Consider the following 15,962-nt stretch of genomic DNA (forward strand, 5'->3'; position numbering starts at 1 on the left):
GGTTGGTTCGGCGGGGAGCGAGCGGGCCTGCCGCCATGGCCGGCCCAGGCGGGAGGACGTGGCGGGACCTGCTGGGTAGGTCCGGGCTGAGGTGGCGCCGGGACTTCTCTGAGAGAGCTCTTGGCCTGGTGCTTCCTGCAGGGACAGCAGAGGTGAAGGGTGGGGTGAATGTCCCCTCTCTGCCCTCATAGACCCCCATCCTCCGGCCTGCCTGGCGCTCTGGGCTCCTGGCAGCCCCTCGCCTCAGCTCTCCTCAGCCCTGCTCCCCCCAGAACCCCTCTCCCAAAGGCTGGTGGCCTTCTTGCGGCCCTGCCGCACCTCCCGTCCTGGGCTGGGGGTGACAGGGCAGCACCTTGGTTGCTTTGGGCCGAGGGCCTTTGGAGGCCGATGGCTGCCAGTGCCTGGCAGGGCTTTGGCTGCTTGTGCTGAAGGCCATGGGGCTTTACCTGCAGAGCTGCCGGAGCAAACCAGGCAGAAACATCCCGCACTGCTCCTGTCACACAGCTGGCTAACCAGGGTCTGGCTGGGGCTGCCTTTGCTCTGTCCGAGATGTGTGCTGCAGCAGCAGAGAGCGAGGTGTCCTCGGGGGTGCTGTTGGAGCAAGCTGTGGTTATAAAAGAAATCCATATTTCTCAGCAGGGAGAGCCAGGAAAAGAAAAAGTGCCTTTGGGAGTGGAGCGGAGCTCCAGGAAGCGGCTCTGCGCCTTCTGGATCACCATCAGAACCTGAACGACCTCCTCTTGGAGGTAGGAGCACAATGGTTCAGGGTGTAATGGTCAGGCTGGGAATCACAGGAGATCCCAGCTGGAGGTGGGTTCCAGGGCCCTTCTTACGGCAACTGTAGAGTGAATGTCCTGGGAACACAGTTTTCATGGTATGTGAAAAGAAAGAGCAGCACTGTAGGAGTAAGCTGAAGTTGAGAGGTCTGTGTTGCAGAAATGAGATTATTTTTTTTCCTTTATCCTATGTTTTATTGTTCTAGACTAAAAATGGTCAAGTATGGTTTGGATTTGGGACAGAGGGAAATCTGGCACCATTTTCTTGGGGTCAGAACCGACTTCTTGTTCTAGAGAGAAAAAAAAAACTATCTGGAGTTGTTTGGGTTTTCTCTGAATTACCAGCCATTTTTGACTAAGGTGACTGTCTTTATGAAAACCTGTGTAATTTGCCTATATAGATGCTTGAGCCAACATTCTGACTTGGACATGTTCTACCTTCTGCTCACACACTGGAGAGAGCTTTTGACTTTGATAACTGCAATAGACAATTCAAATGCTTCCCACAGTTCAGCCACAAGGATGTTTATTTGTCTGCGTAATATTTCTATTCCAAGATAGAAATTCTGTTCCTGGTGCTGTTGCTGATCTGTTGGGTGACTGGGGACAAGTAACTTTGATTTCTATCTCCTTTTCTTTGCAGAAAATGATGATAACTATACATATGCTTCTTGTAAGGTGCCCTAAAATCTTTGTTTACTGTGACGGTGTGGGAGCTTGGTGTTAGTTTCAGTTCAGTTGCTCCAGCCCCCAAGAATGCCAGAGCTGCTCAGTATCCTTTAGAGGGAATAGGTTTGTGAATGTGTGTCAGAGACACCTAAGGCTGTTACATTTTTATTTGGCTTTCAGGTGGAGGGTTCAGCCAAACCAGCTGGACAGGATAGTGCAGAGCACCAGGAAGTATCGTCAGAATCATTTATAGGTGAGTGAAAGCATATCTATTAGAGACAGGTTTGGGAAATCATGTACTGAAGTTTTGCCTGTTAAGTATTACAATCCCAGTTTTACTTTCTTTTCATTGTTCTGGTCTCCCATCCAGCTACTTGTTTCTTACTTGTCTGGTGATGATGCACCTGGCAAGGGTCTGATTGTTGAATATTTTGATTATTTGAAAGTGTAACTGTAAGCCCCACAAGACTAAAATACAAAAATCTGTGGTTAGCAAGGAGTATTCCCTCTCTGTGGTTTTTCTGCCCTTTTATTTTTATGTACAGTAAAGGAACGATACATAGAAATGAAAATGATTTGCCCATTGCTGCAAATTACATCTCTCCCAGAAGGGGTTTAAGACTTGGGACTTATGTCTTCATAGTCACGTTTTTTAACCCTTTTTTTCCTCTCCCATGCTGACAGCTTTCTGCTTTGGTTTGTTTAGTCTCTGTTCTGCAGGAACAGGCCTCAAGATTGGGTGTGCCCACAGCAATCTTGGCAGCCAAAAATGCTGTTACCAACATCGAGCGGATCTGCCAGGCTTCTGCTGGCCCCTCTCAATTCCCACTGCTGAACTTGGACCAGAGAGTAAGGGAAAAGGTTTACATTTAATTTATCAAGAAAACAGTGATGTTAGGTTTGACTTTAAATCCAGTTTATCTGTTCTGATAGTCACCCAAATGTGTAGGACTTGAGTGGATGATTATTAATTTCTGTGTCCAATATGCTCACAGAAGTACAGCGTTCTCCTTTACAGGAAAGCAGCTGGTTTTGACAGCTTGGAAATGAAGTTTTTTGTTTGTTGCTGAAGTGCAGTGTTACACAGGTCTCTTTAAGCAGATCCTGTGTTATCACCTCTGGTGTACCTCAGACTCAGTCTCTTCAATGCATGATTCCGTTTTTATTGATTGTCTCAGTTTGCAGTGTAGCCAGTTGTGGGATGGCCATCTGTGCAAAAGCTGTGCTGTGACTGCTGGCTCAAGTTGCCTCTGAGGAGATGTCAAGTGCCACTGCTGTCAGCCTGGCTGCTTTAGCTAAGCCTTAAGATGAAAAGTTTGGGCCTTTCCCATGAATCCTCTCTACCATTCAAGCTTTTAAAAAACAGTAAACGGGGAAAAGCAACAAATTGGTTTTCTAGGAACATGTTATTTACAAAGGCAATTATTTCTGCTTCATTTCTGGGGTAATTCCAGAAGAGGTTGTCTTGCTTGCTTCAAACGGTCAAGGATTTACTGGTGAACAATGTGTTCTGTTGCCCACTCTTCTGTCAAGAAATGTGGAAAATGAAGGTAAGAACTCATGGAGAAACGTTGCTGTGTTACAGACAGACCTCACACAGACTTAATCTGTGGGATGTGGTAGCGTGTTTTCAACCCTCCTCTCCCATCAAGGCCAGGGATAACTGCTAAAGGGACTGTTGAAGTGCTGTGATTTCTGTTCAGTTTCCCTCGCTGGGTTTTTTTGGTGACCTAGAGCAGTCTTGCAACTGCTCATCCCTGCTCTGATTAGCTGCAGTCATGAACTCCTCCTGAGAATGAATGTGGTCTTTCTGACCTTTCAAAAGCATGAACTGACTTATAAATGGTGTTGGTTTTTTTTTGTTTTGTTTATTTTAAAGCAAGTTCACTGGGAGCTTCCTTGTCTCTGTGCAAGGATTTGCTTTGTGTGGCCGCTTCAGAAAGACTGCCACAAAGGAGAGTTGACATGTACTGGTTTTGGGGAGCTAGGCAAGCAGCACTCCTGCCTCTCTGAAGGAGATGTTTAACTGTTCCTGTTTGTACTCTGCATGGCTGGTTCTCACTAGGAACCTGCTAGGAAGGGAATGGCAATACGGTGTCTGGAGTTACAGCATGGGTAAAGGGATTAAAATCATCTGAGGTGACACCACAGGTAAGAGACGGTTTGGGGGTATAGTTTTTTTTTCCTATTTAGTGTCACTGCCTTACTGTTCTCAATGAAATACACTAGTAACTTTCCATCAGTTGGCATGCAAGTTTGCTGTCTGGGCTAAGCAATTCAGATCAATTAACCAGGCAGTGTCGAAGCTCCCAGCTGGCTGTGGGAAGGCACAGTCCCAGAAGTCCTTTATGTACTTTGCCAGCAATATTCAGTGTGTCTCTGGCATTCTGGTTCTCTGGGAATGGTGATAAGCCTAAGTGAGTTCATGCAGAAAATGGCTTGAGAGAAATATGATAGCAGGTAACAGGTTGCATTGCTTCACAAATGTTGTGTTGTTTTGATTTCATTTGGGTGGTTTGTTTTCTAAGATAAGTGGTGCTCTAAGTGGAGTTAAGAATGTCTTGTGAGCAGGACAATTCTGTCTGCTCACTGCTCTGGTGGGAAAGAAGGAAGAGGCCGGTCTGCCAGGATAAACAGGCGTGCTGTAGTCTCAAGTGTCGGATCCTGGGCTGAAAATAGAATCCTGTATATTTTGTAGGCTGATTAAGATCTCCTCATTCTCAGGTAGACACAGACATCAAGTGCTGCTGTGTAATTGAGATTGTTATGGTAAAGAATTAAGTTGTCAAAGACAAAGTGTGTAGGCAAGTCTAGGGTCACGCTATGAGGCAGCTGCTGGTTGCTGCAGAAAGCTTGTGGAGCTTTGGTTTTTCTTTGGAGTGACTTGTGTGCCCAAGACTCCCAAGTACCTCTTCCTTCATGAGGAGTGAAGATTTTGTTTCTGTCTGGGACCATTTTTGTAGGGAGGCTGGAATGAGCAGAAGTTGCTGCTGCTGCACAGTTTTCCCTGCCAGGTGCACCCCACAGTCCTGTTTTGCTGGCACAGGACACTCTCCAGGACACACCGTTCCAGGCAGGAGCTGGAAGGGATGGTGCAGGGAGGAAAGCAGGGCAGCAGTTTCATCCGCACAGAAGCAATGCCTTGTGCTGATTTTGCCAACAGCAAGCCTGGTGTTTAGAAGCAGGATGGCTCATGTGGTGTTTGATTTTCCTCTGTGTCTGTTGGCCCCTCTGCCCGTACAGTTGCAGTGTCTTTTTGTAGTCTCTTATTGGGAAATAGATTTGAGAGCAGCACTCGCTCCACAGAGACTTATAAACATTCAACAGGCTAAGTGGTAATTCTCTAATCTGTTTCTGGATCTGAATTAACAAGACTTGAAACTTTGTGATGTTACCTGTTTTCTGGGATATCCACTGCCTCTTTGAATATGTAGAATCAGGATTATTCCAGGGGGGCAAAGATGGATATAATTGTTACTTGACCATGAAAATTTAAAATGATGATGCATCTACAACCCACAACCATTCAAAATTTATAGGAAGGAAAAATCAAATATAATCTTTCCTCATATGGTATTTCCTATGTTGTTGTTTTAAAATTTTAGTAAGTTCTGGATAGTCTGAATAAATGGAACTTAGTTTTATTTTTTAATATATAATTTACATTACCCAAATGTTGAGTTTACTGCAAAATGCAGACTGTGACCTAATTGTGACATCTCATTAGGACCCTCCAGTGCTGGAAGCTGTGTGGCATCTGCACAGAGACGGCATCGTTGGACTGGGGGAGCTGCTGGAGAGGTAAGCAGAGGTTTATAGGCTTGCAGATGTATTTAATCTCTTAAAGCCTATTGAAATGTAATCGAGGATTAGTTATAAGTATTCTGGACTAAGAATATAGTCAGATGCTGGCAAGTGATCAGATTAGCAGGATTTAAGAAGTTACCCGGGTTTGAGAGGTTACTCTAGGTTAATTAGTGCAGTTTAAGGTGCAGTGGCTGATTTGAGGGCTACTGAATCAGCCACAATGTGAAGCAGAATGGTTCAGTGACAACCACCACTGCAGACTGTCCTAGGTGATGTTTCATCTCGTGCTTTGTTTCGCTGGCACAGATAGCTGCATGTGGGTGGTTACCACACTGTGTGGGAGAGGGCTCTGTAACCCAGCTCCTTCAGTTCATCTGGCCATGCCTCTGGCTCTGCTTTGGAAAGCCTGTAAAAATTAGTGCTTGATGAGAAGTCTTGCTTTGCAGAAGCCATGTGCTTCCATGTTCATAAAACCTTACAGTTTATTAAGGTTTAACAGATCTCCAGAGAACAGTTATCCTAAGAATTGATTTATTTTTTTCTCCCCCAATACAGACCTAACAACTAAAACCAGTTATCCTTTGTGATGTTCGGGTTGTTTTCTTATGATGTCAAAGGAATGTTACAGTGATCTTTTAGGGTTTTGATATTGGTTTACTTGTCTGTTAATGTGATAGGAAAAAAAGCCTTCAGTGCCTGCTGTGCTTCAAATTTAAGGCAACCAAAGGGATAGATTAAGAGCTTAATTATTTATTTTAATCATTTTTGTCCAAGTATCTTATAAATCAGAACTAAAGTCTTTCCTCTAGCAAAACTTTCTAAACCAAAATACTTCAGTGTCAGAGATGAGGAAATATTTGAACACTCAATTTCACATGTGTATTTTCCTTTGGATGTGTTTGTTGTGGAATCTTTTTATAAAGCCAATAAAGCTCTTGCTGGTCCAAATCAAATAAATGAAATGCCACATCTAGGGCAGAGTTCTGCACAGAAGGCTCTTTCCTGAGTCTGAGAGAGGGTGGTGGGGAAAAAAACAAGCCTTAGAAAAAGCAGGAAGGATTGAAATGAATGTGCTTTTGTTTGTTCTCAGCAACCCAGCTGCCCCAGCTGCGGTGGAGTGGCTGTGCAGCAGCCTTTGTGGCCTCTGTAAGCAGGCGGAGGAGTCCTCAGAGGATGCAGCACTCGCTGGGCGTGTTCTCTCAGGCAAGGCTCTCAACTGGGTGCTGGTGGAGCAGGGCCTGGCTGCTGGTCTGCACAGCTTGCAGCAAGGGCTGTATGAATCAAAAGCTTGGAGGTGTAAGAACAGGGGCCTTGCTTTGCATTTTCTTACCTTGTTTCAGTGAGGGGAAATACGTTTTTATATTTTGTTAATTTAGCAAATTTTTTCCCCCTTAAAAGGTAATTGGCTTGAATTTCTATATCCCTTGGAGTTACAATATGGAAGAAAGCGTAACTGCGAGGTGTGTGGGGCCACAAATTGAGAATGTGATGCTTCTGCTAAGTGTCTGAGATACTTTGGACCAGAAATGTTTAACAGTCCCATTTTCTCCCTCTCATTTTCTATTACTTACTTTGTGGTTTTGTTTAGAAAAGAAAAATCCCTACATAATTTGATTGAAGAGCTGTAGTCAGATCTTTGGACCCGTGCAGTTGGTCAGGTACAACCCGTATGAGTTTTGCAGTGGTAATAGAGCAGAAGACCTGTGAATTCTTTAGCGTTTAAAATCCTTTAAGTTTCTGTGCTCCTTTCATCCATTGTTCTAGGTCCTTTTGCCTGGGAGTCATTTTAGTCCAAGAAAATAAATGATTCCAGCTGACTGCTGCTTTTCAGACACTAGTCCTCCTGGGAAACCGAGATGGGGAGGCAAAAGAGCAAGTATATTGAAAGGGGGATGCTGAAACACTAATTCTTTCTTGATTTACAGACTTTGTGATTGTGTTTCTTCAGAGTGGCTTTCAGCAAACTTCAGCTCTGGGAAGGAAGCTGGAATTCAAGAAGGTCCCCTATGTAAGGACAAAATTAACCTATTTACAAACAGTTGTTTAAGTAGTTCCATTCTATACCTCCGTGCCTTGCTAAGTATAAATAATTTGGAGCTTAGAACAGCAAAGAAAGGATGGTGGTCCAGGTGCTGGAGTGGGTGAGAAGGAAATGGTGAGACCAGAACAGAGACTTTTAAGCTCACCGAGGTTTTTTAAAGCTTCCTTGGTCTCACCTTGATTGCTCGTTTTTTTTCTGATTGAATGTGAGACGTGGAATGCTGGTAACCATGGGAAATGCTTGCCCTCTGTCTATTGTATCTGTTCTACAGTAGAGCCTGAGGTAAAAGTTAAGCTTTAAACTAAGAGGGACAAAACTCTTTCTTTGAGCCAGTTTACTTTTTCTGTATATAACTGCAGCGCTTTTAAATTTTAAATGGTCTTAATTTGTCAATTTTGTACAGATCTGTCATGCTGTCTTGCAAAGAATGTTGACATGTAAGTGTTTTTGTGATTTGTAGCTTTGTGCAGTCACTGCTGTTTGCTAGACTTATGTTGCTTGTTCGTTGTTAAATCTCTAAGGACATTGTTAAATCTCTAAGGAGAAATCCTTTGCCTGGGATGCTTTTCCTCTGTTGTGCATATTTGTCACTGATTTTATGTGCCTCTGCTTTTCCCCTTCACTCTTGTAAGGTGAGTGTCTCCTAACACTGCAGGTAGTTTCCTGCCTTTAATGCCAGCTCTTTTTGATGCTCCCAGCTGCAGCATCAGGTAGATATCTGAGCTGATTTTTAACAAGTTTGATTTGAAGCAGTTGTAGCACAGAGAGTAGGCTAGGATAACTTTTTCTGCTTAGTAAATTTGAATTTATGAAGTCCCATGCATGTAAGCTGTTTTGCTGGATTGCAGTTTGGATTTGCAGACTAATGTTTTGTGAAACCTATCATTGATTATTTTATGCTGAGCAAAGACATGTAATGTACATGTGTAATCTTTAAATGGCCAGTCTGCAAGAACTGTGCCACAGACAACGTGCCTGTCTTGGCCTGGACAGTCCTGCTGCTGCTGCTGTGACCTCAAGCGTAGTAGTGTCTGATTTGCATTGCAAATCCCGATGCAGAAAGACACACATGAGGGTTATTTTTGTCTTGTGTCATGGATGATCTTCATGGTAGGTTGCTCTATCTGCTGTACAGCAGAGGAAAAGCTCACTTACACCTCCTTGTGTGCCCTGCGCCAATGTATTAGTATAATCAGACTGGGTGGCTGCAGTTACTTGCCTGTCTCCTTAGTGACAGCACTTTACTACCACTTTTCTTGCTGGCGTCTTTCAGCAACATGCTCAGTGCTGCTGCAGAGGTTAGAGCTTTCCCCCTGCTGTAAGGTGACCAAAAACCAGGACGCAACACCAGCACTGCTCCCTCCCTTGTGTATCTCTTCCCGCGGGCACTGCCAGCCTTACCCCATGCCTCACAGGGGTCGTTGTCTGTAGACCAGAGATGCTTTACAGCCTTTGGAGTGCTTCTAGAAAGGGAAAGCTGTAAGAGAAGTGCTTTATTATTTAATATGTATGAGTCCCATCTTGGGTGGCCCTTTAACAGTGTTGGTAGTTGAAAAATAACCCTTATAAACACAGGACTAGGGGGATTTTGGAGGAAGGAAGCAGACTGTTGGCAGGCAGACAGGACTCTGCTAACCCGCTCTTCGTTTGACCTTCATGTTTGTGCAGCTTGCACTGCCACTGGCGGACTTGCAGTCTGTGTGTCTGAAATTGTATTAAATGAATTTTATATAAGGTATTTTTATTAGTGCATACTTTTAGGTCACCTTTGAGGAGTTTCACTTAACTAATCAGCTGCTTTGAAGAACATTAGGATCCTTTATGTAAAATAATTCACTATTAATGAAGACCTTCAGAGGCAGAGAAGGACAGGGGAGAGTAGCATGGGAGCACTGTGCTTCACAGTAATGATCTTGCTATATTGAACTCCTGTGCCTGAAGATAAGTAGAGTTTATCTCCTTTTCTCCATTCTCCCCTACTTAACCTTAAAGTATTCCTCAGCAGGAGAAGGAGAGCATTACATGCTGACACTGTGGACTGCCTTATGAAAGGCACGTGAGGGACACCTGTTTTGCTGCCCCAGCCCAGTAAATTTCCTTTTCGGGTGCTTCACTGAAAGATCTTAATAAGCAAAACAAACTTTTAACAGTTAAAAGAGGAGGCTTTTAAAGGTAGGTTTAAAACAGAAAAAGAAACAGAAACAGAAAAAGTGCTGCTGCAGCAGGCTGTAAAGCAGAGTCTCTTAGTATGTGGCCTTTGAGTGGTATGGGCTGATCATCAAGACACCGTGCTGTGCAAGCTGCCAACCTGTTTGACCTCTTACCAGTCATTTTAGGACAGCTCTAGCTTTTGGAGGAATTTCTGCTAAGCAAATGTGAAGTCCCACTGCTGTTACAAATGCATGGCACTCACAGCAGCATGCTCTTTGTTCGGCGAGGGCGGTTAAGACCGTTGTTTCCAGGGGTGGTTAATTCAAAGCTTGCTTGTGCAAATCCCTGCCTCCAGACAGAGTCTCTTCTTGTGCAGCTTTGCAGCATTCACACTTGCAGATGCACAATTAGGATTGGGTTTGGAAAGGAAATACTAATTTATGTGCATTTTTAAATGGCTTAATTATTAGCACATTCTTGGGAATGGTTTTAAATTGGTTCAAGGTTAGTGTTAATAGTTTTTGAGTCTGTGTCACTTTTTAAAAAAAATTTGTAAGAATTTAGCACTGTTGAATGGCTTCTGCACATTTCCCTAATGGGGTCACCTTCTTAAAGGTGCACAAAGTGCTTGCTCCTGTTAGTTCCTGCGTGTTCTTTAGTGTCACAGTTCCTACAATTTCCGTATCTCTTACTGTGGTTTTGTGTCTTTATTTGGGGTTACAGGGGTGCTTGATGCTGTTGGTAAAGAGAAGCAGGAAGACGTTTCCACATTGCAAGCAATGAGGTTCTGGTGAGAAATGCTGTTCCTCCAAAGAATGTCAGGAGGAGGTTTTTTATCCACTGTTACACTTGTTACTGAAACAGGGGGAAATGTTGTTTCCCCTTATGTTTAGTATTCTCCTTTCTAATAAAATATGTGCAAATGAAAATGCTTTAAAAAAGATAAGCATCAGGTAGGAAAGGGTGTTCTAGCAGTGTTGGAACCAATCTTGGAGCACCCTCTCGGCACACGGTGAGTTTCCCCTCTCAAGGTTTCTCACTCTGCTTCTGTGCAGAGACACCTGGAAGGTGCTGTCATCTCCTCCAATTCCTGCTTCTAAACCTGTTTAAAGTACTTTGTACATCCCAGCCTTCAGTCCTGTCCTGTGCAGGAGTATATGTTAAACTCAGGTTTGTAAATCTGATATCTACATAAACTAAGTAACCAATAGATTTAAAAAAACCACAAAACAAACCGTATGAAAAAGTATATATCTGGCAATTTGATAAGATAGATATAAAAGAAAAACTAGGCATTCATCCTAATCAGTACCTGGTTGATCATATGTCCTGTGCATTGTTCCTGAATATTTCCTTGTCATTTGTAGGCTGAATGTGTTCAGTGTGTCAGTTTATAAAAGTGCAGTTCATCCGGATTCCTTGCAGCAGTTTTTTAGACACACCCTGACCGAGGTTCTTACCTACAACCCGTTGTTGAAAGGTAGGAATAGACGGGGAGAAGTGAATGTCTCCAGGGTGCATTATTGTGTGTCTGGAGTTTCCTCCCACCCAAACCTTGCTGAATGGAGTCCAGCCTGGAGGAATCAGAGCCAGAGAAGTGCCTGACTCTCTAGCTCTTTCCCAGGTCTATATAAACAGGGTACCAGATCATACCAAAAAAGAAATTCATCTAGACTTTAGAGGGCTGTAGTTCAGAAGAAAACTTCAGATGGAAAATCAGTGCCTTCAAACAGAGCTTCGGCCAGCAGCTTGTGAACAGATATTGGGAGTAATATCTATGAGCAGCCTTTACGGAGTAGATGTGGGAGATCTCTGACCTCTGGGAGCAGTTCTGGCCAAAGGAGAAAAGGGGCGGGAGAGGTGGTGCTGCAGAGCGAGCTTGGGGCTAAACTAGTGTGGCCCCTGTGTGTGGGTTTACGCACAAGATGTGGCCTTTCCCTACTGATGAGGGGTTTCTTTTGATAGGTTAGAGATAAAGGCAGGAAGGCTTCTAATCTGTAAAGGCAGAAGATAGAATCCTTCTAGTTGTGAAGCTTGATGTTTTTGGGAAGAAATATGTTTAGGTCCCAGAATCTCTGGTAAAGTTACTCTGAGCTATGATCTAGAGCTGCTTGCCTGTTGTGTGGGAGAGCTGTGTCATTGCTGGTTTCCAGCTGAAAGAGATTATTGAAGAAAAAGACAATTCCTTGATGATTCCCTGTGCACACGCTATGTTGGCCTATGAATGTGTGATTGCACGAACAGCTTTGAGATGACATTCTCATAGCAAAATGGCAGGGTCCTTGTTGCTGGTGTTCTGAAGACAAGTGGGTGAGAGAGGACTTCTGTGAGCAGTTTTTAATGTATCTTGGTTAACTTTATGTGTTTTGGGGGTATTTTAAAATCTGTTGCTGAAGAGTAAAATTTTCTCTTTCTGGGTACAGTGTCTGATGCCATTCATATGCAGAAAGAGTGGAGCTTCACAAGGACTTGTTCACTGCTTACTACATTGTATCGCAAAGTAGGTCTTCCAGGTTTCACAAAGAGAACTTTATTACATTGGGTTTATACTCATTGAAATATCCAAATGAGATTATTTAAAAATACTGCGTTTCAGTCGCAGAATCTGAACCAGCTGCCAGAAGTTGTAGGCAGGAGGAAGCATGAAGAAAAAGTACTACAAGGATTTCTGTTCGTGCAAAGCTCTTCAATTACCGTCTTTGTTCTCATTAAGATGTGAATTTTTATTGTTAGAGAATATGACATGACTTCTGAAAGAACTGGGATATTACTGTTTATTTTAGCCAATGCTGGTTCCAAGCCAGGATGGTATCTCACCCTGGAAAGCTGATGCAAAAGATGCACACAGGATAGCTTTTTCAAAAGTTATACAAAAGACATCTGCGTGTTAGTCTTGACAGTCTGATTCACTCTTATGGGTGGCTGTATGTCATAGCTAAAATGAATTGCTATCACTCTTCCAGCTGTTTGTGGCATTCAGTGCAAAGGAGTCGATCAGCCAGCTGCAGCAAGTCCTGGAGACTCGTGAAGTGAACTGGCAGCATGTCCTCTCCTGTGTTTCCACGTTGGTAGTCTGTCAAGCTGAGGCTGAGCAACTGTTCAAAGGTAAGGAGGTACTGGCAAGCCTGCAAGCTAGTGTGTGCTTATTGCTTTCCAGGTACCGAAGGGTACTGGTGTACTACACTGACTGGTGTAGCAGCATAGTCATTTGTGGTTGCTGTTTTGAGATCGCTGCATGGAAAAGAACAGCAGAAAATCTGCTTTTCCTTTCAAACGTTCCATGTCAGTGGCAACATGAACGCCAGGCCTTGTGCCTGACGATTCTCAAACTTTGTGTGCAGCTAATAATGGTTTTGATAATTATCTTAAGTATTAATTTGAGTAGCAATTACGGAAGCTTAGTTCTTCTATCTCGCCTTTGCTAGCAGACCTTGTTTATTAGAGTTGCTTACTGATCATCTCATTGCTGGACCCCTACAATTCCTGCAGGTTGGAATCCAAGAGTATTTGGCTGTTGAAAGTGTATGAAAAAAGTATAAGCAAGTCCCAAAGGTTCCCCAAGCTGCAATACACATCCTTCTTCATTTGGCACATGTTTATCACAGATATTTATCTTCATTTACTATATAAAGTTACAGCACAGTTGTCAAGAGCAAGATTTGAGGTTAGTGTTTTATGTTTCTAGATCTACTGAGCCATCTCCTGATAAAGGCCTTTGGGAATTATGATATGGAAAATATGATCACTGCGTTCCTGATAGCTCGTCAGGCTGCTCTAGAGGGGCCTGCTGTGTTCATGCCTTACTCGGAATGGTTTAAGGTAAGACTAAAAGAGGCCTGACTAGTAATTATTAATTATGTGAGGAAACCTGCATGTAAGGAATATTCTGCTGCACAGCAAAAGCCTGGTTTCAAACAAGATTGCCAGGAATGAGAGAGAGAGAGAGGGGAAAAAAGAAAGAGTAGTAAGTGATTGTATTGGTATTAGGAGCGAGTTAGTATTTATTACTGCCTTTTTGTCTGGAAAGAATGTATTTATTTGGCTTGCTTTGATTTTCCTTTCTTTCATATTTTAAGTCCATCTTGCCTTCTCTAGTTACTTGTCAGGAATGCAGACGTGTAATTCCTGTTACAATCGTAATCTTGGATGTATTTCAGTATCTTGATAACCAACACAGTTGTTATTGCATAAGTTGTGGGTTATTGCAGATGAAGCATTCCTATTTCCTGGATGTTTGCATGCAGCTGTAATTGCTGTGTTTGACCTTAAAGATAATTGGCTGTTAGCTTCCAGTTGTAAACATTTAGGTATTTTAGGTATGCAAATCTCCACATAATTTAAAGCTGTAAATTCCTTTGTATGAGTTTGCAAATCTAAGCTCAGCCTTTGATAGAGTGTTCAGGATGTATCAAAAGGTAAACTAGTTGTGTTCCATGTAGTCTCAAACTGGATTCTTTTCCATATAACTCCCAGATAAACCTGTGCAGAAACCTGCAGATTTGTGGTTCCCTCATGGCTCTCAATCCTCTGGTGCATTTTGGTGTTGCTTTGTTTAACTCCTCTAAGTGTTCTTATGGTAGCACATCAAAATGTTGAGCATGACATGGCAGGCTTTCTGGAAACTGGACAACAAAACTCACAAGAAAACTTCTGTAGAAACTTTTCTGCAGAAAGATTCTCTTGACAGCAAACAGACATCTGTAATGGATGTCTGGGAGTTGTGCACTGAGGTACAGCATTGCTGGGATGGGGATTCTTTCTACGCTGAAAGGGGCTGCATTGTCATTTTCCTCTGTTTCAGGCTTCCTTTGGGAATGCTGGTGGTCACCATGGGAGCAGTAAGAAAGCTCTGGTCTTCCTCTTTGAGTTCTTGTCAGAGCTAGTGCCCTTTGAAGCAGCACCGTACTTGAAGGTGAGGAGATGCTAATAGAGATCGTTTTCTAAAAACCAATAAAGAACTGCTCCAAAGTGGATGTACTTGTGTCTTTGACTAGGTTCAGCTTACTGTTATTACAGTAATTGCATTATATGTCTTTGACTGGGTTCAGCATATTATTGATGATGTTATAGTAATTGCATTACTTCTGATACATTATTCAAAACATTTTCTTCCTGAAATAAGGAAGCAGAAAATTCTTTTGTTTACTTGACAACAAGGAGAGTTCCTTTCATGGAGTTGAATTCAAACAAGTTCACTGAAGTGTTTAGTGGTCGTTGTTGGGAAAAATTGCATGTTAGTTGCCATGAAGATGGCTTTTCTTAAAACAATAACATCTTCTGTGGGGAATGTTTGAGGTAAATGACGGTAAACATTAAGCAGAATTTTACACTAATTTCCTTTAAAAATGGAAAATCTTGTGATTTTCATATTTCAGGTCCATATAATGTACCCACCTTTTGTGCCAACAAAACATCGGTCGATTCTCTTGGAGTACATCACTCTGGCTAAAACCAGACTGGCTGACCTCAAGGTTAGTAAAAATTGTCTCTTTGAAGAGAGTTCTTTCTGGATCTGTCAAAATACTAGCTGTGTTGTGACCATGTGCATCTCTCCATAACATCACACAGGTTGCTATAGAAGATATGGGGCTGTATGAAGACTTGTCTTCCACAGATGAATCTGTGCAGGTACTGCTGGTCTGACAGTCTTCTCCTCAGTCATGCCCCTTTTGCCCTGGAAAAGAGCTTAGGCTATCAACCTCTTTGCCATTCCTACCAAGCTCGAGCACGCTGCTGAATCTTTTCCCGCTTTAAGATGGAGGGGTTAGCGGCTGTAAATACGCAGGCTCTCCCCAGATTTCTTGAAAACTACTTACCTGGGGGACAAATAGACTGTGATGAGGCTGCAGAGGAACTTGGTAATTAGCCAGCTAGCTACTGGCCAAGCAACACCTACATTAGTCCTCCAGTCAGCACCCGCTGTTGGAAGTAGGGAATTGCTGGCTACCTCTTTCCCATCCTGTACTGAGGGTTATAGTAAACAAATGGAAAATTCTGTGGGAGGGGGTTTAAGGGACAAAGGGAGATCTAATGTTGTTGTGTGGTGCGGGGATGGAGAGCACAGGCTTGCAGGAACTGGGGCTGCGTTAGCTCTGCCAGTTGACCAGAGCATATACTGCAATGAAATCTAGTCTTGTGGTGAACTGAAAGTCGTAAGTGAAAATTTAATTTAATTTCTTCCAACTCTGATCTGTTTGTCGGTTGAGAAACTGGCACAGGTGGTTGCAATCTTAAGATGTCTTATGGCTCAAACAGGAGTAACTCAGGGCGGCAGTCCTGCCTGCAGTGTAGTAGCACAGACTGGAAGCAAAGATTATGGGTCTTGATTCCAAGTGTACAAACTAAAATGGAATAACAATAAACCATATTCAGAACAGAAAAGATATTGTCCCCCGTGGGGGCCAACTGAAAAACAATGTGATGTTAACCAGGAGTAGCTGCTGCAGTTGCTGTAAGAGGTGTGTACAGAACTACACGGACCTTTGAGCTGTCCCAGAACAGCTGTTATAAATTACAGC

General features: G+C 43.1%; 1 protein-coding gene across 5 annotated transcripts in view; it reads left to right on the forward strand.

The window, feature by feature from the left end:
* FANCA (FA complementation group A) overlaps positions 1 to 15,962 on the forward strand; it is a 37,119-nt gene continuing 21,157 nt past the window's right edge. Inside the window, exons 1-17 of one of the 5 annotated variants that reach the window (XM_056360212.1) lie at positions 1 to 75; positions 637 to 746; positions 1,626 to 1,698; positions 2,152 to 2,294; positions 2,900 to 2,995; positions 5,173 to 5,246; positions 6,343 to 6,548; positions 7,178 to 7,260; positions 7,697 to 7,730; positions 10,168 to 10,234; positions 10,812 to 10,924; positions 11,868 to 11,944; positions 12,408 to 12,549; positions 13,130 to 13,263; positions 14,246 to 14,356; positions 14,820 to 14,915; positions 15,013 to 15,072. In XM_056360212.1, the coding sequence (XP_056216187.1) occupies positions 36 to 75; positions 637 to 746; positions 1,626 to 1,698; positions 2,152 to 2,294; positions 2,900 to 2,995; positions 5,173 to 5,246; positions 6,343 to 6,548; positions 7,178 to 7,260; positions 7,697 to 7,730; positions 10,168 to 10,234; positions 10,812 to 10,924; positions 11,868 to 11,944; positions 12,408 to 12,549; positions 13,130 to 13,263; positions 14,246 to 14,356; positions 14,820 to 14,915; positions 15,013 to 15,072 (1,659 nt within the window). In that variant the 5' untranslated portion in view covers positions 1 to 35. The remainder of the gene's footprint in view (positions 76 to 636; positions 747 to 1,625; positions 1,699 to 2,151; positions 2,295 to 2,899; positions 2,996 to 5,172; positions 5,247 to 6,342; positions 6,549 to 7,177; positions 7,261 to 7,696; positions 7,731 to 10,167; positions 10,235 to 10,811; positions 10,925 to 11,867; positions 11,945 to 12,407; positions 12,550 to 13,129; positions 13,264 to 14,245; positions 14,357 to 14,819; positions 14,916 to 15,012; positions 15,073 to 15,962) is intronic. The other 4 variants (XM_056360213.1, XR_008825605.1, XM_056360214.1 and 1 more) reach the window with 4 other exon arrangements.

The sequence above is a fragment of the Falco biarmicus genome, chromosome 15, assembly GCF_023638135.1.
Source record: "Falco biarmicus isolate bFalBia1 chromosome 15, bFalBia1.pri, whole genome shotgun sequence".
NCBI lineage: Eukaryota > Metazoa > Chordata > Aves > Falconiformes > Falconidae > Falco > Falco biarmicus.